General features: G+C 41.2%; 2 protein-coding genes across 2 annotated transcripts; both read right to left on the reverse strand.

Moving 5' to 3' along the window:
* Positions 1 to 554: 554 nt before the first annotated feature.
* Positions 555 to 13298, reverse strand: LOC113014154 (immune-associated nucleotide-binding protein 1-like; the record flags this gene model as incomplete). Its single annotated transcript, XM_026155492.1, has 4 exons — positions 13131 to 13298; positions 11632 to 11844; positions 11393 to 11452; positions 555 to 1336 (listed from the first exon to the last, which is right to left on the reverse strand). Coding segments are annotated over exons 1-4 (1062 nt in total), but the record flags the coding sequence as incomplete, so codon positions are not given.
* A 5024-nt stretch (positions 13299 to 18322) lies between these two features.
* On the reverse strand, positions 18323 to 23107 carry LOC113019202 (myeloid-associated differentiation marker homolog). The gene is made up of 2 exons (XM_026162755.1): positions 22824 to 23107; positions 18323 to 19802 (listed from the first exon to the last, which is right to left on the reverse strand). Exon 2 carries the CDS (start codon positions 19675 to 19677, stop codon positions 18835 to 18837), a length of 843 nt encoding a protein of 280 aa, XP_026018540.1. The 5' UTR covers positions 19678 to 19802; positions 22824 to 23107; the 3' UTR covers positions 18323 to 18834.
* Positions 23108 to 24098: the final 991 nt, after the last annotated feature.

Here is a 24098-nt window from a genome sequence, read left to right on the forward strand (position 1 = left end):
GGATACATTTTTTTAATCCGTGCTAAAAGTCTGCATATATTGTATACCCACTTTATTAATTTGATTAAATTTTTCATTTTCTCTATTGCCCATTTCATTATTTTCTTTATTTTCTCTATTACCCATTCTACTACTTTGCTTACTTTAAGCATTGCCCTTGTTCCTGATATTGCTGTAAGTCCTTTTATGACTGTGGCTAGTATAAACCCTAATGCGGCTGCTATACACCCTGTTAGGGTATTTCCCAACCCTAAACAGAACCGAAATATAGCATCCACAGTGCTCCCAAATCCACTACCCCCAGTTGATTGTCCTCTTTCTTTACTGTGGTGTTTGGTTTTTTTTCCATCCAGTATTTCTTCTTCTTTTGTATGATCTTCATTTTCTTTCTCTTCTTCTTCTTCTTCTTTGTCTTCTCTTTCCACAGCTTCTGTTTCTGTTTCTTTATCTTCTTCAACTGCTTCTATTTCTTCTTCTTCTATTTCTTCTTCTTCTTTAGCTTCTTCTATTTCTTCCTCTATTTCTTCTTCTCCTTCTTTATCTTCTTCTTCTATTTCTTCTTCTTTTTTAGCTTCTTCTTTAGCGTCTTCTTTTTCTACTTCTTCTTCTACATCTGATCCCGGAGTTAAAACTACAACAGTTGGCCCAGAGAAAGCCTTTGCCACTGATTCTGCTGCAGGGCCTGTAAGTTTGATCATGTCATTCTTAGAGACACTGATGTTACTGCAGGTGTCTCCGCACTGCAACTTCCTGCTGGTGTAGCACACTCCTTTGTTTTGTTTAACTGTCTGGTCTATTTTATTGAGCAGCTCTGTAACCTGGGACTGGTTGCTGAGGTTGTCACCCTTTAGGTTGCATTTATTAATGATGTGGTATCGGCTCTTGCACTTCCTCATCAGATCACTCAGATATTTATTCTGATCTATGAATTGTTTGATCTTCATTTCATCTGAGTCTGGGCTATCCTGAGTAAAAACAACTGTAGCATATTTAAAAAGTTCCTCTGAGAAATATTGGCTTATTTTCTCAATGACAGCCTGCTGCTGCTGGTCTGTGGATTTCTCCACATTGAGCACAATGAGAAAAGCATGAGGCCCTGGAGTGCACTCAGTGACACACCTCAGTATTTCAGGCTTCAGCTCCTCCTCTGATCTATTTGTGCAAAGCAAATCAGGAGTGTTGACCAAGGTTATCCGTCTTCCATGGAGAGATTTGGACTCAGTTTGACATTCCGTATTGTCAACCTTGAACAGTTCTTCTCCAAATATAGTGTTTGCTAGACTGTTTTTCCCAGCTTCAGTGTTTCCCAGCAGGACAACCCTGTACAATTGTTCCACTGGAAAGAAGTGAAGACAGAAAATTAATTGAGCATTTGACTACTGGTATGTTGTAATATTGAGCTACAAGATTAAATAGCAAAAATATCCATAAATGTGCCTGTTGTTCAGCCATCGGTCATTAGAGAATAATTGTTTGTTAACTAGAGGTTTATGGGGCACCGTTTGTAAATTGAAACATGCTGAAATTAATGGCAACATTTTTCCACATTTAGCTCAAAACCTTATGTGTACCCTGACAAAAGGTAGAAGAAAAATGGACTCTCCTGGACTCCTTCATTTTATTTACAAAAAAACAAAAGCAAAACATAAGACCAGGGGCCCGTTCTTCGTACCTCGCTTACTACATCCAAGATCAAATCATCGCGCTAACTCTGAGCTCGCTATTCCGGTTCTTCGAACACACCTGTTGTTGACGATTAGTATAGCTGGATGAAGTAATGTGAGATCACTGGGTGGCTTAACAGGGGCTACGCATCGATAGTAGAAACATTGATCGGCAACCCTTTGATTGGTCGGTGAAAATGTCGAAGGAGCGCGCTCGGTATTTTTCGGCAGCAGAGCAAGAACTCTTGATTGAGGGATTTCAGGAGTTTCAAAGTTTAATTAAAACGCAAGGGAACACTGCAAAGGCTGCAAAAGCAAGGAGAGAGGGCTGGCAGAAAGTTGCTGACAAATCAAACTCGTAAGTAATTTAATAATAATAATAATAATAATAATGGATTGGATCTATATAGCGCTTTTCAAGGCACCCAAAGCGCTTTACAATGCCACTATTCAGTCACTCTCACATTCATACACTGGTGGAGGCAGCTACAGGTGTAGCCACAGCTGCCCTGGGGCAGACTGACAGAAGCCAGGCTGCCATATCGCGCTATCGGCCCCTCTGGCCAACACCAGTAGGCGGTAGGGTAGATTTATTATATTACACTATATTATCCAATATTATATTACATTATATTACATTATGTTACATTATATCCTCTTTCACATTAGAGCCACAACAGGACCCACTAGAACATGGGAACAAGTAAAAGTGAAATATAAGAATATTCTACAGAATGGTAATATTTATCACTTATATTGCTTGTCGTCTCTTGGAAAGAGACCCTGAAATAATCTGTTTGTTTGTTCATAACAGCAACCAAGAAAAGGGCAGAGCAAAAAAAGACAGGTGGTGGTCCTGCACCCCCTCATCAACAAGTTGGTTAAGTGAATAATACCCTCACGGGAATATCGATATCTCTCTATGAGCACACTGTCGCGCTGAGCTAAAGGATCCTGTCTATCCCGCAATATACGCTGAATTCTGAGGACTCTCTGTTAGGTTTTGTATTGTTGATTGTCATTTATGCTTAGAAATATCTACTTATATATGCTTAGAGTTTTATAATTAGTTTTAGATTGGTAGAGGTTTGATCCTTGATAGTCTGCAAACCTTGTGTGCATAGAGAGCACTCTGGGAGCATGGGAGAGGTCGTACCTTCTCTTATTGTTTTATGGTAGGATTAACGTAGTGAAGAAAATATAATTTGATCAAACATTATTCAGCTTTAAATATTGTTCAGCTTTAAAGTTACTGTGCAACTGTGTAATAAAAATATGCGCTCACGACTTTGGCCTTGAGAGCGATAAGAAGCGATCGCCTCATTCTGCAGGTGCAAGATATCTGCAAGCGAAGAGACTAGAACACCCAAGGCCGCTTTCCTTTTATGGAGTTGTTTTTCTGCTAATGCAGCACTGTCCTCACAACCCCCTCCTGTAAGTTTTAGAGAATATATACCCATCCTCACAGCAAATATTAGGAATCTCCTGATGTGAGCTGTTTGAGAGGTTGTCTCTGTCTCAATAAAAGTTCACTGATTCCCCCATCTGCTGCAGGTGTCCGGTTGTCTTCATTCTCCGCCAGCCTGGTTAAGTCAATTCCTCCTTAACATCTAAAAGAACCTATTTAATGAAGGAAGACGGGTTCACTTTGTGTTTAATATTATTCTATTGCTGTTGTTTTTTTTATATCCTTCAATTGGCGTCACGGAACAGGATCCGCTCCAGGCCAAACTGGAACGGGTGGGAGGACATCGGCCGTGGTCTGAGTGAACGGAGTTTGGACAAAAGCTGTGTGCACACAAAAACAAGGTAAGCAGACCTTTTATTTCTGCTATATTGAACATTATAAAAATACTTAGTGTCCAAACTCCTAGTAATTCATAACCAAAATTGTCTGGCTTACTTAAGGCTTGTTGAGAATCAGACAAGTGAATAAGAGATAAGTGAATAAGAAATAAGTGAATAAGTGAATAAAGATAAGAGTGAACTGAGGTCTGACCACGGTTGCAGCCGACGGGTTGCTCTCCGGTGTCGGATAAATACCTCAGTGCAGGTCTGGGACCTTGAAAGGGTTTATTAGTAACGCCTTTCTAAACAAATTAAAAGGTTAAAGGCCTTGAGAATATTTTTTAGTAATATTCTCTAAACTACAGAAGGGTTAGGAAGGCCCAGAGGACTTTATTAGAAAAGATCCTCTAAAACTTAAAAGGAGAAGTACTGGTTGGAGTCCAAAGGAGGGGTCCCTTTGATCAATAGGAGAAAACGGATCTCTTCTTAAAACCCCGATGATTTTAGTGTTTTAAATGTTTTGATGTTCTGTTTGATATTGGACACACATAAATACACGCTGAATGCTTGCTGTGGAACACTGGGCAGGACAGTTTGGTTCTCCGTGTTCACAGATTACACAATTAAAGGAACTAGGTTCCTCTTTTGGTTAAAATAATACACCACACATAGAATTTTTTTACACATTTATTACATACATAAGGAGGGTAATGAGTGACTGCAGGTAATGTATGAAGTGTGAATGAGACGTGTGAACAAGGTGACAACCAACTAGCACCCCTATCAGGAAGCTCTAGGCAAGGTTACCCGCCAGACTCCGGTTTGGTAGAAGCTTGGTAACACCTGAAGGGATATTTCAGTGCTGACTCACCTTTAAAGCAGCGCCCCAGCTGTTAGTGCCTAACATAGGCAGAAACCCAGCGGGCCCAAATTCTCCTTTAAAATCAATAAATAGAACATAAATTACCGGTGTGTGTAAATAAGTTGTATAAATCTGTTAGATCTGAAACTCCTGCTAAAAAACTTCCTCTCTACAACTCTTTTCTCTTCTCTCCCTCTTTCTCTCAGTTGGGATTCTGTGTGTGTATGTGTGCTGGAGAAATAAAAAAAAGGAAAAGGGTCTCTCTCTGTCTCTGTGAGAGGAAAAAGGTGGGGGCCGAGTGAGCCCGCGGGGCCGAGCGGGTCCGCGGGAGCGAGCGTGTATGCTGTATGAGGAAGAAGGGAGTGAGAGGGAGCGAGTGAAAAGAGTAATCGAGTATTTGGTGATTTTTTATTATTTCAGAGGCACTGGGTAAGAGTTTTGACTTTAGCTGTGAGAGTTGTGAAAAGAGCAGGTTTTTCTTTTGTTGTAGACTGTGAGTAATCGGTGTTTTTCTGCCTATTGTGCTGCGTGGAAGACACAGAAGTGTAGAAATGTTTGTGGTTTATCTTTGTTTGACGTTTTATATAGAGTTGGTTGATTCAGGGTGATTTCTCCCGTTTAAGGGAGGAGTTGCATTGTGGTTATGTTAAAGCTTTGCTGTAGGGGTATGTGTGTGATTTTGTGCTGGCTTCGCATGTTTAAATGGATGCATAGAAGTTTGTCAGTGAGAAATTGTTATGGTGGGGTTTTAAAGTTAGTAAAGAGTCAAACAACGCCCACTGTTTTAAAAAGGCCCAAAACATCATAAAAGACACCTCACATCCTGGCCACTCCCTGTTCGAACTGTTGCCCTAAGGCAGACGGTACAGGGCAATCAGAGCAAGGACTAATAGACTCAAACACAGCTGTTATCCAACTGCAATAACACATCTGAATACTACAAAAATGTCCACCATGCCACTCTTGTGTTAATCTATGCACGGTCTGAAGCATGACGGTGGGAATACTTAGTATTTTAAGTATTCTATCTATTTTATTGATTGAATTTTATTGTTTTTTTATATTTGATATTACTAGGGATGATGCAATGATCAGGGACCATTCTTAATGTCGTCGGTCTCATGACAATGACAATAAAGTTTTTGATTTTGATTCTGATTCTGAAATACACCCTCCTCAAGAGTTCAATGATTTAGGCAGTTATGTTTATACAAATACTAAATGTATGTTTAGTGTCTTCATACAGGTGTTTTTTCTTAACCTGGAAGCCTGAGTACGGCAGCAGAAGACAGGCCAAGCTTTGGCTAAAATTCACGGCTGGACACCAGAGTTGTCCTCACCCCTCCCGGTAAAACAAAAAAGAGAGAATGTAGTTTGAGGCAGGTTTTTCTCGCTGACCTGCTCTGGGTGCTGTGTCCCTGAATCTCACCAGTGTTAACCTCTGGCGGAAGACATGGAGAAAAGGAAAAGATGTTCCTGGTAAATCACTGAAACAAATAAAACCACACACAACCAGAGAAAGATATGAGAAGGGTGAGGAACAGACACATGTGCGTGTTAGAGAAATGCCTCGTTTGAGAAAAAGTTAAAGTAACCCATATACAGACGCACCCATACATGCAATGAAGAAACAGCTTACATACATGTGCACGTACATGCAAGGTTAAAGTAGCGACACTTAACATACACCTGTTTTTAAATGATATAGTTCATACATTACTGACAATTAAACGCTTTGGGTTGCAGGACAACAACGTAACGTCAAAAGACAAAGACACTGGTCTGAGGATTAAGTGAGGACACGACAAATTTAGTGGTTAAAAGGGTCGACTTGGGACATGTTTTTGTTGATTGTTTAAGACAAATGACTACTGAATGATAGGAAATTCCTTTTTAGGTTTCTAAACAGGATCTTAAGAATTTTAACACGTACCTGTGTTGTCCTGTCAACTTGAGGGGTTATGAGTTGATTATATGGAGAAAAAAAAAAAAAAAAAAAAAAAAAAAAAAAAAAAAAAAAAAGGGGGAGACGAGATCTCGTTGTTTCTCCCCTCTCGGGATAACACAGCCAACACAGCACAGCCAACACAACATCATTTTCCTGTTCGCCTGTTTTGTTTTGTTTTTGTTTTTTCTGAGAGCCGAAGCTGACCTGGACTCCTACCCTCCCCTCTACCATCGTTGCCCTCTCCGCGACCATCTTTGACCCTTTGACCCCTGAAGGCCACAGCAGCTGGACTCACAACAACAACTTGAGGATGTCAACAGTGCTGCAAAAGAGTGATCTCATGCAGCAGAGACGGAGAGCACTAAACCTAAAGCCCGTTTCACTACACGGGGGAAATTCCCAGGCTGCGTCAGCTGACAGAGCTGTGACGAGACGCGCATTAAGCCCGGAGGAAAAGGGACGGTGAGCAGAAGGATGCTGACCTCTGAGAAGAGCCGAACAGCAGAGCTGCAGAAGGCCGTGGAGCAAAGTAAGGAAGATGCAGGCAGCTGCAACAACGGATGAAAACAGACCCAAAGAGGAGGGGAGGACCCTAGGCCATGCGTCAGGCCGCTGGTTTACCTAAACTACAGAACAGGAAGGTGATGAACACAAACATATACCAACACACGAACACACACTTCTGCATGCGCCTACTTAGAATGAAGGGAAACACACACATGAACACTTATGCACTTGTTGAGGGAGTAAAAACTGATACATACCCATGCACTAAAATCAAAATGTTGATTTAATTTACTAAGAAGTGACACACAATGCTCTAGCTGCTGCAATGAAGAATGCTTTACTGACAAAGGCTCAATGCTGCACACAACAAAGTCAAATACAGAATTTGCTATAATAATAAGCCCAGAGGGCATTTGTGTGGTCTGGGGAGCAGAGTCCGGAGCGGTTTGGTTATGAAAATGATGCCCGTGCGAGATATCTGGGGCTTAAGGCCTCGACTTAATTGTTTACTCTACACTAAAAAGAAAAGAAAACACTCTGAGCAGTGGTGCAGAGTGAAAACGAGGAATTAACAGTGTGAGTTTTATTTCAGAGCGCCACGTCATTGTGATGGAGATTTAATAAAGGAGGAACACACGGACAAAGAAGAAGAGAAGGGGGGGCAGCCCTTGAACGCGATTGCCTGAGGCATTAAAGTTCTGTACTAAATTCTGGTTTCCAGTGTGAGAAAAGTCACGCAGTGCCAGTAGTAGAGCTAGGTTGAGTGATGATTCTAAATTACTGTAAGTAAATCATCGTACACCGTTCAAGTTTCATGATAACGGGGATCTAGACTTTGTTGAACCCTAGGCAATTTGAACAGGTAAAAGTCGAGTGACCAAGTAGCAGTTGAATAAAAGTCATTGAATAAGTGTTGAAATAAACTGGCAGAATTAAGAGAATTAAAACATTTCAAGAGCTCAACTTACTTAATGGTTCAATTTTGTTTCACGAACGCAAAACATATAGGTTTATGAATATGAAAAGGTTGAGGTGGTGTTGATTTGACTCTGTGTAGGTTTAGGTTGGTATTTTTATTGATGGGAAGAATATTCAGTGACAAGTCCTAAGACCCGGGCGTCTGCATTTTGTTTTTGTTATTTTTCATTTTATTTTGTTTTATATTTACTGATTTTTGTTTGTGAATCTTTTCTTTAAGCAGATCTGCACATCGGAAATTACAAGCATTACACGTCGGCGAGAAAATTGTTGTAAGTGAGTTTCTCCGCATTGAAATGGGTTCTGGAGGAAACACTTGTGGGGACAATTAGAAACGAGAGTCCCTGTTTAAAAAAGGATTCAGCGAGGTAATCCAAACTCAAGTTCTTGTTTCTTTTTGAGATGACGTCATTTTGCTGAGTGTGGAAACTAGATGCGACGACAGGTTTCACTATCAGCAAAGAACGGATGAATGGATGAAAGACTGGGAATAAAAACAAACGGACTGACTGGTAAAAGATGACAAGACTTGACCATGACTCAAGGTTAACCACCTCCACCTAGATAGGATAAAAGGGTGGATGAATTTATGTGGGTTTCTTTTACAGGAGTAGAAGGATGACAAAATATTCGAGGATGAGTGAACCTGTAAATGCCATTTTTGTGTCTTGTGTTGCTTACAGAGGTAACTGCGCAGCGTTACCATTTACATTTTCTTCCCTACAGGGTTACAGTTTTAATGTTTTTCTATTACAGGATTTCTGGGCGGATGTGTGAAGAAACGGTGTTTATGGGTTAGGAGTTGGGGATGCTATTACACTGTATTTACAGGAAATGTTTTATAGCACCTATGGAATGAGGATGCCTGACTACGGTCAATGTGCTGCTAATGTTTGCTTTGCTTTGGTGAGAGGGGTGCAGTAGAAAACAGACAAGTGACATGAAAACAAGTAATAATAACAAATAACAAATTTGGGGACAGTTTGACCTAGAGCCCACTAACTGGCCATTAGGGGCTCTCTCTCTCTCTCTCTCTCTCTCTCTCTCTCTCTCTCTCTCTCTCTCTCTCTCTCTCTCTCTCTCTCAGGTTGTTGCTTTTTAACTCCTAGAACACGCCCTTGGCGAGGTGGGGGGAACTGGACCACCTTTCTGTGCCCCATCATCCTCTATTAGACGACATCCAAGCTAAGTAAACATGTCTTGGCCCTTTCCCCCTGAAATGACAGGCAGGCAAAGATGTTGCGTCTTTGTTTGCTTCCTGGCCCTGGGTCTCATTCCCATTGGCATAATCCTGATCTGTGAAGGGCCCCCGACACTTCTGACACCTTCAAGTTCAAAAGCTTCGCCCCCTTCTGACAGTCCCAATCTGACAAATGTAGCCCCTAGGGTCTTGCCCACCACTTCCTCTCCAGTTTTGCCCACGCCCGATCCATTTAGAAAGAAACGAGACACGGTTACCTCCTCGCCAACGGATGATGAAAACTCTGATCGTGAGGGTGACGAACATTATCGTCTTTCTCTTGTTTAAATTCTTCTAGAATGGTTGTTTCTCTGTGGTGTTTTGTATTAGGTTTGTTATTAATTGTTTCCCTCACCCACTTCCTCTTGAAGGATATATCTGGTTGAACTGTGTCTGGTCGGGTTGTGAGGGTTAAGCGATGTTCTCAGGGTCTCCGGACTTAAGCCTGAGCGAATGTGTACTCCCACCACTGGATATAAATTGTTTTTTTTTCCACACCCCTTCCTCACGTTTTACCATATTCACTTTTGAATGTCCTTAGCAGTTACCGTTCTGGGTTTATTTTACGGTTGATTTATTCTTTCACATTTTCACGTTTATATCTCTCATTATTATAGTAGACTCTGTACTCTCCACATTTTTATCATTACTTATGTTTTTTAGTTGCTGGGTTACAGGAACTGTTAATTTTGTGTCTCTACCCTGGTTGCACTAACTCGTTGTATCCGTGTGTGCAGGACAGCTGTTACTGCTTTCATCGGGAACCGAGACTGCTTGCAGCCGACCCCTGGGCAGGGTGGTGCCTGGACTCTTTTCTCCTCATCTGCAATGACAGATAAAGACAAATGATAAGACCCGAGGAGTTTTTCGAGCCAGGCTTCGACACGTCTCTGTGTTCCTTTGAATGTTACTTATTTTTGTGTGTTGACCCATTTAAGATGGGTCAAAAGGGGGATTTGAAGAAAATATAATTTGATCAAACATTATTCAGCTTTAAATATTGTTCAGCTTTAAAGTTACTGTGCAACTGTGTAATAAAAATATGCGCTCACGACTTTGGCCTTGAGAGCGATAAGAAGCGATCGCCTCATTCTGCAGGTGCAAGATATCTGCAAGCGAAGAGACTAGAACACCCAAGGCCGCTTTCCTTTTATGGAGTTGTTTTTCTGCTAATGCAGCACTGTCCTCACAACCCCCTCCTGTAAGTTTTAGAGAATATATACCCATCCTCACAGCAAATATTAGGAATCTCCTGATGTGAGCTGTTTGAGAGGTTGTCTCTGTCTCAATAAAAGTTCACTGATTCCCCCATCTGCTGCAGGTGTCCGGTTGTCTTCATTCTCCGCCAGCCTGGTTAAGTCAATTCCTCCTTAACATCTAAAAGAACCTATTTAATGAAGGAAGACGGGTTCACTTTGTGTTTAATATTATTCTATTGCTGTTGTTTTTTTTATATCCTTCAGTAGCTATATCTGTCTTAGTCTAAGTGCCTTTTGGCACACACACATACACACACACACACAGGCAAGGTACTCTTTGTTTGTATGTAGACGTCATATGTTAATGAACCTATGCATATTCATGTAACCTCAATAAAAGAGCAGTGTTACGGGAGAACGGACGAGAGCAACTGGGGTCAAGCGAAGGAACGGCGTCTGTCCGGTTCTCTCCCGTGCACGAGAAACATGAAGAACATTGCCTACTTCGTGTCTTGCTTGCTGTGTAATTATATTGTCTTCAACGTTCCAGCGAATAGGTTCAAGCTACAAACCTATCACTGTCCTTATCAATCTTGCACCTTCCGCAATGGGTGGTTTGCGTATACGGACAGGACATGGCTGCGACAGGCTTCCCAAATCCACCTTCGCTTTTATAGCCGTGGTCTCTCATCTTGATTACACGAAGTAATTTACTATTACTACTCTAAAATATGAATTACATCTGAAATAATCAAATACATGAAATAGAATGATTAATAGTACATTTCCCTTTTTTAGGAAATGACCTGTATGTATCTGTGTGAAATCAATAAAAGGATCAAGTGCTGCATTATCTTTAGTTACATTGATAATATTTATTTATGGAAAAACAGTGGTAAAATATCGCTGTTGCTTTCGTATACATGAAGCGGACATACCTGCGTGGCCGCGATCTAATCCTGTTTACATAAAGTAAGCCTTCTCCCGAGCAGGTTTACGCTTACGGATCTGTTGCTATGACAGCAAGTCCCGGATGAGCTTCGGGGAACCGAACGATCCAAGATCACGCAAAATCGTCAACAATCAAATCCAGCTAACTTACTTAGCGAGGTACGAAGAACGGGCCCCAGGAGAGCAGTCTGTGGTGACGCTTTCCTCAGAGAACACAACTGAGTTAAACTCATGTCTCGTCAAATAAGTTGTTACCTTTGATGTACTTTTGAGCCCCTGGTGCTTTTCCTTCCATGACAATCATTGCTGGTGGCACTAAAAAGGCAAAACAAGTGAAAATAACACATTATATAATTCTGTTTTGTTAGAGTTGTTTATTCATATTTCTTAAAAAAAAAAAAAAAGGAATAAGAGGATCAAGGGCATGCTTTGCAAAGATTAGATTTGATGAAATGCCACAGAAATGCTTGGTTTATTTGTTTCGTTCAGGATACCTGTAATAGGTTTGACATTTTCATCATCTTTCTGTGCTGCGTCTTCTTCTCGTGGTGTAACCACTTTGACGCTCATATTTTTCTGCAAACCTGCTACACGTTGACAGAAAGCTTCTGTCAGAGGTCCAGCTGCAGGGCCTGCTAATTTGATCCATACTTGCTTAGAGATGCTTTCCCTGATTTCAGCGGGGAGCTGGGGGATTCCTGGGTGTTCTAGTAGAGATAAATTACAGTCTTTAATTAATAGTGCACATTTATGTGGCTGGGATAATCTATTTTCAGCCATTTATACTGTTGCTGAATGAATGGAACACATAAATTAAATCACCAGAAGAGGTTAAAAACATCCATAAAATAATGATAGCATAGGAGAAATGTGACGCTGCATTCTGCGCATCCATAATAGGAATCAAAGTAACATATCTGCCTTTATGCAACATGTTGAGTTTGTTTGGCAAAGTCTGATCACAAGCTCCAAAATCAAAGAAAAGAAAGTTTTTCTGACATTAATGTTTCTATGATTTCATGTATATAATGCTAACTTTATAAGAAAATGTTCAAACCACCTCTTTAGATATTCTACTGCTATTTATGCCAGTTGTATACAATCTGTGAGTTTAATCCAGACTGTAAAGACTGTGAGGAATGTGTTCTGGATAAAAACATAGAGTTTAAATGCATGCATGAGATGTGCTATGTATGTGTTCAGTACGTTTATTTTCAGCACTTAATATCTTTAAGTGTCAATGTCATACATAACTCTAATATTTGTTAATTCTCTTCAATTTCCACACAGGACATCAACCCTTCAGCCACCTTCTGGTGAAAATGGTTAGTGAAGACGGTGGCAATGGCTCTGCTCTACTAATGTTTGGTTTTGGCTCCATCTAGAGGTTCCTGAAATATAATGCAATATTGTGTCATGAACCTAAGATTTCCTGATCTTTTTTTTTTTTTTTTTTTGATGCATTCACTGCACGGCCTTTTAGATTAAATTAATGATTAAATTAAACCGTTAATTAATTAATTTAAAAAACAGAACTAATTTCTTTTGACTGCATTAAATCGTCATTAATGCAGTCTGGCTCACAGATTAAAACGATAAGTCATGTATCATAAAAAATAAAAAGCACCAGCAGGCCACGTGCTTGGTTTGGTCCGACATTTCACATTTGCCTGTACTGATTTCATCGCAATATTCTTAACGCGCCAACCTGTCGTTTCCATTGATTATTTATATAATATTAGACTTGGTCAGAGGGCCCGGTGGCGCCAGTGTTCGGCAGCCTCGCCTCTGTCAGTGCGCCCCAGGGTGGCTGTGGCTACAATGTAGCTTGCCATCACCAGTGTGTGAATGTGTGTGTGAATGGGTGGATGACTGGATATGTAAAGCGCTTTGGGGTCCTTAGGGACTAGTAAAGCGCTATACAAATACAGGCCATTTGTCAAAATGCATGTGGTTGTTATAACTGAAGAATATTAGGAATAAAATAACTTACCAGGCATGTTTGCAAAAATCAGCGAAGAGCAGAGCTTCACGACTATTGCTTGTTTCCGTTGATTCTCTGAGCTTACTTTCACTTGCTGTTTGAAACGTGGCCGTTTGGGTCTGGGGGTTTCAGTTTGAGTAGAAACAAAAAGTGAACTTGCCTGTTTTCAGTTGCTGAACTCTGCATTTACAAAATATCTTAACTCAGATGTGAGAGTAAAACTTATTGTAACTTATTCGTTTTCCAGCTCAATTTTGATTCAAGTTTGTCTTTTACAGTGTTGTAAACCATCATTATTCTTAACCTGCTTTCAGAAGGAAATGGGTTTTGATGGGTTTGATGAATGAAAGGTAACACGTGACTCATTGCCACACAATAAAATGCAGACACTAACATCTTACTGTTAATGCTTAGAAGGTTTACCCTTTTATGTAGACTAGAACAGAAAAGATAAGTGTTCCATTGGTCTTGCTATGAGCTGCTATATGATTTGATAGCATGTTCATGAAGTGAAAAATGTAAATGTATAATGTTGCATTCTTTTCTTTTTGTGCTTTTGCCACATGGTGTAAATTCAGTAGAAAGTACAGTATATACACATAACAGGTTGCAGGGAAGACACTTGTTTTATGCATAAACATGCTGGACATTAAAGTAAGGATAGAAGAAGCTCAAGTCCAATATTAAGTCAGATTTTAAGTTTTCTTGTTAATATTTGAGAAAGCCAAAACAAGCAAGTATAATCTATTATGAATAAACACAAACAAATCAATGTTAAAATGGGTAAATTCCTTTTTTCTAAGTTTCTAAGTGTCCGTCTCCATAGCTGGACTGGCCATCGGGCATACCGGGCATTTGCCTGGTGGTCGGCTAGCGATTTTTTGTTTTTATGGGCCGATGGATTCTTTTTTTTTTAGGAAGAGTATGTATAATGAAAGGTGTTGGATTGGCTAATTGGTCATGATCGACTCTGGGCTGGACCAATTACAGCCGAGGAGGCGGATGCACCCTCCCCCTTGTTTAGCAATCACGTGATTTTCGCGCATTGCATGCCGGGAACTAGTGGCAAAACAATCCAAGTACCGCATCAATTGCAAGCATTTGCAGCACCGCAAAACGTTCATTCTCCGGTTCCAATACCTTCTTGTTTTTTCTTTGCCGCACAAAAAAGGAATGTACAAAACAAAAGGAGAAGAATGGAAGGGCTTGTCTCCGGTAATATGGACCTATACAAGGCTGCGTCCTACAACGTGCGCAGCGCGGTCCGAAAGGCAAAGCGGAGCTACGGGGAAAAACTAGAGTCACAGCTACGACAGTGCGACTCTAGGAGCCTGTGGAAAGGACTGCGGACTATAACGGACTATAAACGACCAGCTTCTTCAATGATGAATGCTGATGCTTCACTGGCTGATGAGCTGAACACGTTTTATGCTCGCTTCGACGCCGCAGCAATTAAAACAACAAACGGCTGCGCGCGCTCGGAGTGCACCAGTGAAGAAAATGCATTCGTCATCACAGAGCATGCCGTGAGGAACACCTTCAGGAGGGTGACCACCAGGAAGGCAGCAGGACCAGATGCAATCCCTGGCCGGGTCCTTAGAGCCTGCGCTGATCAACTAGCACCGGTGTTCACGGAGATCTTCAACCTCTCCCTGGCCCAAGCTGTGGTTCCCACGTGCTTCAAACGTTCCATTATTGTCCCTGTTCCAAAGAAACAACAGCCCGCTTGCCACAATGACTACCGTCCAGTAGCACTGACTTCAATTGTGATGAAGTGTTTTGAAAGACTGATGAGAGATCACATCACTTCTTCACTTCCTGCCACCATCGACTCACTTCAGTTTGCTTACCGGACTAATCGTTCCACAGACGATGCCATATCTCACCTGCTCCACACATCCCTGAGTCACCTGAACACTGGCAGAGGGAATTATGTTAGGATGCTGTTCGTGGACTACAGTTCAGCATTCAACACAATAATTCCCTCTAAGCTTTTCACCAAGTTGACGGATCTAGGACTCAGCTCATCACTGTGTCAGTGGATCCTCAACTTCCTCACAGACAGACCCCAATCAGTGAGGGTAGGAAAACAAGTCTCCCCCTCCATCTCACTCAGCACTGGAGTGCCTCAGGGCTGTGTTTTAAGCCCCCTGCTGTACTCACTGTACACTTATGACTGTGTAGCCACATCCGACACCACCTCCATTGTCAAGTTTGCTGACGACACTGCTGTTGTGGGCCTGATCTCCGACAACATCGAGACGGCCTACCTGGAGGAGATTAGGAACCTGGAGACCTGGTGCCAGGAGAATAACCTCCTCCTAAACATCAGCAAAACTAAGGAGCTGATCGTGGACTTCACTACAAAGCAGGCGAGGAATTACAAACCCCTCATCATCAGTGGCAAGCCAGTGGAGAGAGTGGACAGTTTCCGATACCTGGGTGTCCACATCACTCAGGACCTGTCATGGTCCTGTCACATCAACACCCTGGTTAAGAAAGCCCGTCAGCGTCTCTTCTTCCTCAGAAGACTTAGAGACTTCCATCTGCCACTGAAGGTGCTCAAGAACTTCTACTCCTGCACCATCGAGAGCGTCCTGACGTCAAACATCTGCACCTGGTTTGGGAACAGCACCAAGCAGGACAGACGAGATCTGCAAAGGGTGGTGCGCTCGGCAGAACGCATCATTCAATCAGAGCTCCCTGACCTGCTGTCCATCTACACCAAGCGGTGCAAGTCCAAAGCTAGGAAGATTATGATGGACCTCTCCCATCCCAACAATGGACTCTTCTCACTGTTGAGGTCTGGGAAGCGCTTCCGCTCCCTTAAGGCCAAAACAGAGAGAATGAAGAGGAGCTTCTTCCCCCAGGCTATTCGGGGCCTGAACCAGGTGTAGGACTGGACTCTCCCAAACACGTCACTATAAGACTGGACTCTCACACACGTCACCACACGCACCACCACACATTTCCTATAATCCTATAATTCCTATAATTTATAATCCTTATCTTTATAATCTCTTCTGCTATTTGCACATTCTTTACTGTAAATTCCTAAGTTAATTTGTAAATTTTTGTAGTAAATTGTAAATATTGTAAAACTTTTCTTCTGTCATTTAATGGTCGGGAGGAGTGAAAGGGTCAGACCCTTACGAGCACACAGAGTGGACAAAAGACGTTAGCGTGCTGCCCAACTTTATATATTTATAATTATACGGTTCTTGGAGTGAGTGCATACACTCATGAAGTTTAGTAACTTCAGGTCACTGCAACAAGCCCAGGTACAGTTTACCGACGGATGGGTGCAGGACCTTGAAATGCACCGTGTAGAACGAAAGACCATCGTACGAACAAAGGTAAGTTTACCAGTCTCACAAATCGTCTTCATAAATACACATTCGTTAACCGTTTATTAATAGGACCTTTGAGCTCAACGGTAATTAATTAGTAGTGGAAATAATTTCTGGCAGCATTACAGAAATGTAGCAGTGACAATAATATTGTATGTTGTAATCGCACTGGACAATTAGTGATACAAAACAACTGTTTTACCCTGTGAATAAAAGTATATGTTTTTGTCAATGTACCATGGTAATAACAGAAGCGAAACGCAATATTGTGTCAGGACAATTCACTATTTATGCACAATAAACAAAGGAGCATAGCGCGACAATTTCTGTTCAGCGCCAGACTTGCTTGTAACCTATAGCACCAATTATGTTAAGAAAAATGACGCATTAACTACTACAAAACTCTGACCTTTGTGGGAATGCTTGGAGCAGACTAACCTGTGAGCTGGAGTGTTCTGGGACGTTATATTTGGTCTTTGAATGGCTGCAATCCAGGCCATCCGTCGGCTCTTACTTCGGAAACATGGCTTTAAAAATTTCTCTTCAACGACGTAATCCGATTAAAAAAAAAAAACGATCTCTTTACCCGTCGGCTTCCCGTGGCTGTCATGCGACCGGCTATTGCAGTTAATAATACAACAGCTTCTTGCCATTTTTTGTGTTTCTTTTTATCGCTGTTTAACTGGTTTCAATTGAAAGCCTGCGTGCGCTAGTACCTCTTGCCACAAGTTCCCAGAATCCTTTGCGGTTTTACCCCTGAATGACGTCACATTTTCAATCTTTATCCTGGTGGGCCGGTCTCTAGTCAAAATGCCCGGGCTGATTTTTTGTCCCAGTCCAGCCATGTCTGTCTCCCTAAAGGTTTAATCACATTTACACCAGTTTGGACTTTATTCAGCATCTGCTTCATTTGTACCTTTTTCTATGATGTTTTTGCTGCATAACATCCTGTAAAGTCACCTTTAAGCGTGCCTGTTTCTGATTTTCCTTTTATTAAAATAATTTACATTTTAATAGTTCTCTCCCAGTATGCCAATGTTGGCACTTTATGGTAGTGCCTGCCAAAATTTCCCCAAAGGCCCTAAAAACTAAACTGTCTGATCTCTGCTTTTGTGTAATTCAGCCATTTTTGTTGTATTTCTTTCCTTCTTTCTGTATCACATTGCCATACCTGCTTCTTTGTTTGCTTGCAATGTACTTTCCGTTTATTCAGGTTGCTCCTCCACCTGGACCTGGTTTTCATCCTTTAAAGTTTCTTTCAAGATTGTGTTTTAAGGATATGAAGGTAGCTGCCACACTTATTCACCAAAACACTGATTAACGTCTTCTGGAAATGCTGCAATAGCTTTAACACTGCAATATGGCAGAGACCAACAGTGTAAACAATACACAATACAAATTTCACTACTTGAAGAAATCATACACAGTAGTGTGGCACACATGCCAGACTTTGCATAAAATACTGAATAGTGCCTTCCGCCCTGCAGGGTCTCCTCTTAAGTGATTCATTTATCAGTGTTGGGTATTTAAAAAGACGTATAGATTTCCAATGAAATGAAAGTTCTTGTATTCATTGTAGCAATTATTCAAAGGGTGAAAACACATGACTGTTTGAATTAAAAGTACTTTTTATGACTAAGTATAACTAATTATCGATACTGTCATCTTTGACAGCTCATCTCACTTATTGCTAATATGTATTGTAATATATCTGTATCACTAAAGCACTTCTGGATGGATGCAAACTGCATTTCGTTGCCCTGTACCTGTGCATGTGCAATGACAATAAAGTTGAATTCTATTCTATTCTATTCTATTCTATTTAGAAGTGAGTAAAAAGTCTGAGATATATTTGTTTTATGATAAAAGCTTTATTTTTTTTAACTAATACAAATATCATAATACTTTGTTGCCATTATTATGAAATTGATTCTGATATGACTTTAAAGCACTATTAACAAAAGATTACAAGATGATGATATTTCAGTTAGAGCGTGTTGAAATGCAAGTGCCCAATTTTGCCACCCCCCTGTGCTCCAGTGTGCTGACTTTATTGGCTTTAATAGTATATAATGTACTTTTTTCCCACACAATTATGTGAAATCTCACACTTTGATAGCTGACGTAAGAGTTGTGTTGCACACATCATTTCACATTAGAGGTTAAATACTGTATGGCAATTATTTGATCACATTCAAATAAATAAATACTCACAGGCAAAACAGGCTTTTCAAATTTGGGACTGCTTTGTAGGACTTCAATATTTTTTTTTTTTAATTCAGGGTTTAAAAAAAGGGGGGGAGCTCAGCATTAGCTCTACTGCTCTGCAAAGCTATTGTTTACTCTCTTCTTCTCTCTTCTTCTCAGCCACTGACAAACACTAACCTGGCACTGTACACTAGGTCAGCAACGTAAAGCAGGAAATTGATGGCAGTGATTACAGAAGCAGCGATTGTTTCTGAGTTATCGTTTCTCCTGTAACTCTTGTTAAACTGGAACACAGGCCAGAGGATGGTGGCAGTCAAATACATGATAACTGCCAGGAGCCCGTATGCCGAAAGGAACTTGGAGAATGGGATGGGGAGACAGCCGGTCCACTCTCCCACACACAGCACCACCACAGCCATGGAGAGGATGAAGCAGATGCAGTACACTGCCATGCACCACTTCAGTGCTGGATGATGGTCGTATGTCACTGGGCTGCTGATGAGGATGAAGATAATACAGGCCAAAAAGGTCTGGCACACTTTCAATAAGCCCGGAGCTGTAGCCATGTAACCTGCCACCTCTCCTGGCCTTGCTTTAGACAGGCTCACCTCCCCCATGTAGGCAACCGCTGCCAGGCAGGAGAAGACTGTGGAAACTATGCGATGGTCACGGGTTTCACTGGCCTGTTGGTGTCTAAGGAAGAAGACTGGGAAGATGATGGATGCTGAAAGGCAGAGGAGTGCAGCATAGCAGGCGACAGTGATGGGGAAGTTGGACCAGGACACTGGCACCCGGGCCTGGAGGCCGAACAACTCTACCAGCAGGACCAGCAGAGTGCAAGCGAAGCTGAACGCCCAGCAGAAGATGCACCAGTCAGCCATGCCTTGGTGTGGCAGATGAGCTCCATGTGCAGCGACACTAAATGCAACACAGGTGAATAACAGGGCAGCTACTCGCATCCAGAGCAACTGGGAAGTAGGGACCACAATCAATGGCATGATGGGATGTTACAGTCTGTCAGGAGGTGAAAGTGACTTTAATAGTCCTGCAAGTTTCAAGACGAGTCTTGTACTGAATGTCGGATCCTGCTTCTCCTCTACTTAGTGGGCATTTGTCTCATAATCTGCAGGAAGAAGACAAAGATAATCAGAATAAAATGAAGCAAATATGTGTTAATATGCAGTCAAGGATTAACTGTACAGTACGTCTGTGGAAAACAAAATTATTTTAGACATTTTAAAAATGTTGAAATTGTTTTAAAATGATTTATTCCTTTAATTATGCACAGTCCATAAAAAGAGTAGCTGAGTTTTCCAAAGTCTAACATTTAATTTTAATCTTATTTCTTGTTCAAATCACATGCCATGCTTATGCTATACTAGTACTATACTAGCAAAATTTTACCATTGGACTATTCATAAATAAGCTAACAGCCAAATGTACAGGGGGAATACAATACCTAGTGACCTGCAACATCAAACTTAACAATTATTAAAACGTTTCTCACCCCTGACTAACATGCCTGGGCTCTAACTTAAATTGCACAAAGCTAAAGGAATTTGTGAGGTCTGGTGTTCAGGCTGTGGCCTGTGTATGCAGGAAGCTGCGATCTGACTGCTTAATCTTCAAGGAATTGGAAAGTCCCTCAGTGTAAACCAAAGTGGGCGTAGTGCCTTTCAAACTCTCTGGAGTTTGATCCTGGTCTGTTATCCAAAGCATGGCCATTTTAGTTTGCTGGTTGGGTTGTATGTATACTGTATATTTTCAACAAATATGCTTCATTGCCTGTGTGTGCAACCTTCTATGAGCAGCTAGTTGTTCCATGAATGCGTGAGAAGAATTCTAGCCACTTGGGTGTCACCAGGGGCTGATTGTGACCCAATGTATATAAAGAGCTAACCTGGGATGTGTTCCAATAGTAAATTTTTCCTAGGAATCTTACTAACTGACAGAAGTGACCTGGAAGTATCTATTTAGTGGCAATAATGAGATCTGTTCCAGTCCTCCAAATATTTAGGAAAGGAAGTTCAGTGCTTCCTTTGTTGTCCCCTTTAGCTTAGGATACAACGGCATTATTCTTTATGAAGGGGAAGAAGAAAAAAGCTGTCCCATAATTCATTGTGACAGACAATTTAAACATTCATAAAAACAACAGACATAATAAACAAAGAGTAGTTCATCTAAGAGATGTGTTTAATTTTAAAGAACATAGGACAGATTTACTGAGTGGGGCAAAACATGCCACATTATTACACAATTACAGGTTGATCTACTAACAGTGTTCTGTAATTTATATGAGATGAGGGCTGTTCACTTCAGTAGAAAAACTCAGCCAAGAACCATGTGAATTAGTGGTTCAAAAATACCAGGGAGGGAGCATGAGACAGCGATTGATGAGTGACTTTTAACAAAAATAATCAAGTGTAAGCTCAGGTTTCACATATGTTTCTCTCAGGAAACAGCAAGGCAGTTCAGATAAATAAGAGGGGGATAAAGGAAAATCTGCATGCTTTTGACATGAGAAGTAACTGTACTGATAGAAATAACTGGGCACTATGTAAAAGGTTCTAAAGATTAGTACACAGGTGGAGTCCAGAATTTATCAAGAGGAAAGCTGCATTATTACAAATGGAAATCTGTGTGGAACTGCTAACAAACAATACCAAATATTATTGAGCATCAGACCACAAGCTGTCCCGGTTACTATGTTACTGCACCACATCTGTAAATCACCTTAAAATCACATTCTAATAATGGCAAATGCAACATTTGTGCATTAATCTAACGCCTGCATTTTCACTGACTCTTATTTTATTCATTTCAGATTTAGCAGGTGAGTCCCTCACTGTGCACGCACTGCTGAGAAAACCCCCAGCTCAGTTCATTTCTGCTTGAAATTCCCATTATTATTGAGGAGCATTAAGAGGGGCTTGCCTCTAAACACTCACTGTGAGGACTGAGTAAACAGTTTTAAGATTAAGAGTTTCCGCGCTGCTCATAACTTCTCATGTGCATTATCTGGCATCTTGAAGCTAATCTATAGAGCATCATGATGCCAGTGTCTCCAAATTCTGCATTCTGCCTTTTAGCCAAATCCCCATATACTTATGAGATAGGTAAAAGTAGGTGTTTTGGCAGATTGAGTGAGTAAGGAAATACCCTTTTACCGACATCATTTTTAATTCAAAAGAGTGAAACATCTGTTGTATTTCTAGGGTGTGGCGAATTTCACTAGACGATAAACTCTAGCTCACCCCCGCCCCCATAGGTCACGTTCAATTGCCATTAACTCCGGTGTCACATATCCTGTTGCACATAAACTCACACAAAACAGGAAGCAGCTCTGAAGAGCTAACAGCGAGTATCCAGGAAGCAACAGTAGCAGCATCGAAGCAGTTTTTCAGACTAAATGGCAATCATGCCAGAATATTAGGACTATTTCGGGTATATTTTTTAACAGGGATCAACATCCAGAAAAGTGTTTTTTAAGTTCCTGTTGGATTCTCTCAGTTTAAACACACTCCATGCATGGTGATCTAAACTGAGAGAGATGACTGTTAATATTTCAACAGCAGCATGGTACCGAGACATCAGAAAAAGGTGCGGTTGTGCGGTGTAGGTTATGTGGCCTCTTCTGCTGACAGGAAACCAGGTTTGGGTTTACGCTTTTGGTTTGGTAGCGCGCATACCATGCATACCTCGGTTCTTAACACAAACCAATCGAGGGGGTCGTGCCACATAAAGCTTAAAAGTTAAAGGGAACCACCCACACTGTTGTAAAATGGGGGCAAAGAAAGTTTCTCACAAATAACAGGTTATGTTAAATCAAATAGGCCACTGCAGGATTTCTTACCTCTCTTAAAATAACAAAGCTATGAAAGAAATCTATGCTCGTTTTCATGCAGATACCCTACCAGAGGAGGCGTGTTTATTTCTAAGAGTATGTTCTGTATAACAGAGGCGTTTATCAACCGTTTAACTGAGTAATTAAGAAGTTTTCCATGTCAGATAGCGGACATAACGCGCCTCGGTGCTATGCCTTTGTAATCAGCTCTACTCCAAGAATAGACCGCGATAAACACGAGCTGCTACGTTTTACTTAAAATCTTTCAGAGCAACATATCATTCTGAGGCGGGATCTTACCGATTTCTGAGCCACCAGGAGTTTTATTTCACAATAATGTTAAAGCTTTAAGTTCCTCGGCGCATCCCCTCTGTTATCCAGCGATATCTGTCTGCGGGCTGTGGGTCCCACGCCCCACACTGCCATATTTGGTAAAGTCTAAAACCTCCTCCACGTCCAGCAAAATCGTCACAGTTCCTCTTCTCGGAGATGGCTTACTCACATAATAAAGGAACAAATAAAAAGGTCATTTCTGGCATGTCCTCACTAGGGATGCTTACGCAGTTGTGTCGAGTAGTAGCGCTGCTGCATGGGCGTGGACGCTTGTTACTGCCAGTAAACAAATAAATGAATAAATACATTAACAGGCAGCGATAGGTCAAAAGTGTAAGTTATGTCATAATTTGGGGTTATTGTGTCAAAATTCTGACACAATAACCCCACATTATGACTATCTTGAAATTTCAAGTTACTTCTGAGTAGAAATGTCAAGACTCCTGAGTGGAATTTTACAGAGGGGAAACAGTAAGTGAGGCTGGAAAGAATCACATCAAGCATCCAGAAAATCCTCCCAGGGTTGTGCCCTCCTCTCTCCTCTCTTCCCTCTAAGCAAACCGCTGCACCCGTCTGGTACAATCGTGAAGTTCACAGATGACATGTCATAGACTCATCGAGGATGGTGATGAGCGTGCATAAAGATGTGGGGCAAAACTTGATTTTACGTCAGCAGCACAGAAAGCGTCTGAAGGTGAGCTTAAAAAATGATTGCAGGCTACATTATGGAAGAGGTGCTACCGCTGCATACTGTCTTTAAAAAAAATGATTAATTTCTATTGTTTGCCCACTCAAGGTTTATAGGGATTTTAAGAAGTATTTAGTTAAATTAAGTTACTTTTCTGACACAGCAATTAGATAAGTATTTGAAATACAATATTGACTAAGTAATTAGTAATTAATTACTTTTTTAAAGTAACTTACCCAACACTGGTGCTGACCCATGTGTGGGCCACATCTGGCAAACCAGATCTGGGCCAGCAAAGGGCTGTCATTCTTTGCGGTATGTGAGCCATGTGTAAGCACATTGTGTGGGCCAGGTCCGGGCCATACCATTTTGCTATGTGGTAGTAGCACCCACAACCAAATCAACCACAACATCTTGTTAGTGTAGCACACTCCATCATTTTCTTTGGCAATTACTCTAAATTTTTTATGTATTATGTATTTATTGTGTATTTAGGGCAATGTCTTACAGCGGTTCGACACTCTGGCCTATGTGATGACTCATATGATTAATAA

Source organism: Astatotilapia calliptera, chromosome 3 (genome assembly GCF_900246225.1).
Source record: "Astatotilapia calliptera chromosome 3, fAstCal1.2, whole genome shotgun sequence".
Lineage (NCBI taxonomy): Eukaryota > Metazoa > Chordata > Actinopteri > Cichliformes > Cichlidae > Astatotilapia > Astatotilapia calliptera.